Source organism: Anopheles darlingi, chromosome 2, assembly GCF_943734745.1.
Source record: "Anopheles darlingi chromosome 2, idAnoDarlMG_H_01, whole genome shotgun sequence".
Classification (NCBI taxonomy): domain Eukaryota; kingdom Metazoa; phylum Arthropoda; class Insecta; order Diptera; family Culicidae; genus Anopheles; species Anopheles darlingi.
Window position 1 is genome coordinate 13,196,772 of NC_064874.1, and position 2,500 is coordinate 13,199,271.

At 51.0% G+C, this 2,500-nt stretch overlaps 1 protein-coding gene across 1 annotated transcript in view; it reads right to left on the bottom strand.

Annotated features, from left to right (window-relative positions):
• The window catches only part of LOC125950879 (MFS-type transporter SLC18B1-like), a 5,320-nt gene extending 3,613 nt beyond the window's left edge, over positions 1-1,707 (bottom strand). The window contains exon 1 of the mRNA XM_049679260.1: positions 517-1,707. Within this exon, the coding sequence (XP_049535217.1) occupies positions 517-627 (111 nt within the window). The 5' untranslated portion in view covers positions 628-1,707. The remainder of the gene's footprint in view (positions 1-516) is intronic.
• Between the last annotated feature and the right edge of the window lie 793 nt (positions 1,708-2,500).

Genomic DNA, 2,500 nt, shown 5'->3' on the forward strand with positions numbered 1-2,500 from the left:
GGTTGGGGTACCGCCAGCCGATGAATCACATTCCATCATTCGTTTATCATTTTTCCTAAAAGATTGGTTTAAAAGGGTCTTCTACTTTCATCGCTATAGCGACCAAGACGACGGCAACTACAGCCGACGCGCACGAGACGGTTCGCTGATACGAGCTGCGCTTCAGTGAGGCGCGCGCGGTGGTTGAGAATCGTTTTTTTTTCGCTTCCGATCGCTGTTTCTACTGATAAGTGCTGGATGGCTTCGTCGCTCGATCCAGGGACCTCCTTCGATTGGAGGTTATTCAATCTGATTAATTTGAATCCGAAGTAATTTGAATCAAATTTACCACAGACCCCACTCGATGCGCTTCTTAGAATGCAATCGGCAATCGAAGTAAACTATGAACTCAAATGTCTCATTGGCGTTTAGTTTCGAACTTGTCGTCAGGTAAGAAGCCCGATGGAGAACGGTTTTTAATTTTCACAAAAATTTTACACTTCTAGTGGTTCTAACGGAGCGTCGAAGGTTTCGTACCTCGTTGGGGAAGAACGGTGCCTGTAAGCTGACACAGATGGCATTGCAGAAATCGGCCAGCCCCATAATCATCAGTGTCAGCCACTGGCGGCGTGTGAAATCCAGTGCCATCGTAGGTGCCGAAGGGTCGCAGGTTCCTGGCGGTGCTCGTCCGATAAGCTGGTCGTCGATATGCCGCTCTTGGTGCTCTCGGTGCCGCTGGGCGCCGTTCTTTGTGCACCGTAGCTGTGCGATGTCGGGATCAGAACTGCACCAAGAGATAGCAACCAAACGGTTGCTGATAGCCTGCTGCGTTCTGCACCAAAAAGGTGGTGGAAGAGCTTTCACATACACTACGTACGTTGAATCCACGCCACAAGTCCACCGGCTGTTGGCAGTCCGAGCTCTCTCTCTCTCACTAAACACACCACACAGGGATTCGAAACACAACGACTGTTGACGCCAACGGAAGGTAGAAAGGATCGTGTTGGTGGCGCACAGGCTACTTATTAGCTGGAATCCGATAAAACAGACACAAAGCGAACACTCCAAAACAGGTTCACTCACACACACGTGGATATGCACGTTCCAGCTACTAGTTGTGTACTTAAGCGCATTAACCGAACACCGAAAAGGACGCGACACTTTGGTTGCTTTTGATGATGAGTATTATTTTTTCTCTGCGAGCCGGAATCTCGAAGCCAGCTCGAAGCCAATCAATCGCCCGTGCGATACGGACTTTTCTTGCCCGCGATGACCTGTTTGATCCCGTTCAGGTTCGACCTCGGGTTCTCGGGAGCTGCACAAAGAAAGGCTCGTATGTGCAACGCACAATCTCGTATCACGCGTATCCCTCGGATGGTGTAGAGGGTGGCGATCTTTGCCTACCGCCGGTGGCACAGTATTGAAGCTCGTTGATGCAGCATTTTGCAAACACTCGGAACGGCTCAAGATCAACAAAACACGGAACACGAAACCTGACGGAAACACTGTTATTGCTGTTACTACTACTGCTGCTGCTGCTGTTGCGGCTAGCTAGGACGAGGCTATCGGTTGTCTACTACCGCCGGGATCGAGTTGGGCGAGATGATGATGGTGGGGAGCCCACCGAACGTCCGGCGTGGAGTGGCACGTTCGCTGTTCGCTGTTGACGATGGACTGACGATGAGCGGATCATCCCGCGGAAGATGTTCCCGTGGTCCTGTTCGGTGTACTCACTATAGGTGTGCTCGTCGATTACTTGGCCCGATTGGCTTTACTACTCTATCAACGCACACACTGGCGTACCGCTGAGAGGGTGCCAGCTCGATTTTGGCCTGCCTTCGTGGCTTGACGGAGCAGCTCGTGGTGTTGATCGTCGTCGACGTCGTCGTCGTTATGGTCGTGGTTATCATTAACCACAACACCAGCGCAAACGCACCGTACCCGGAATCGAATGAGTACCCGGTGGTACGAGGTAGGAGGCCGTCAAGGAGCTGAGACGTGCTCTTCGGCGCGTCGTCGTTGGCTGGATGCTGCGGTAGATGACGATGACGGTGATTGCAAGCGGCTTGCGTTGCAGTGAGTTCGGGATTTCAGGAGGAGCATTAGAAGAAGATGAAGCAGAAACATAAGTTGTAAAAAGATCCAGCTAACCAGTGGCTATTATCAGCCGTAGATGCACCCGTAGGACGGCCGATGATTAGCTAAAAATAAAACAAATCGAATTAGAACGCAGTGGCCTGATAAGCGCGGAAGATGCGGGATACGGTACGCCACGCGACTCCGGCTCTATGAGTTTTGATAGACGGATAGACGGATGAATCATGGACCGGGAGTCGTATCGATTCATCATCGTGGGAACAATCGGAGCAGTTTAGCCGGGAGTGCATTTACCAATTAATTATGCTAATCATGGGTCAAAGGAGCGGGGTTCTAATCCTATCTCGCTCCCCATTTGAGTGGCCATGAACATGGCGATGTCGCTTTTAAAACAAAACACATTACATCGATCAGAGCTCTTGTT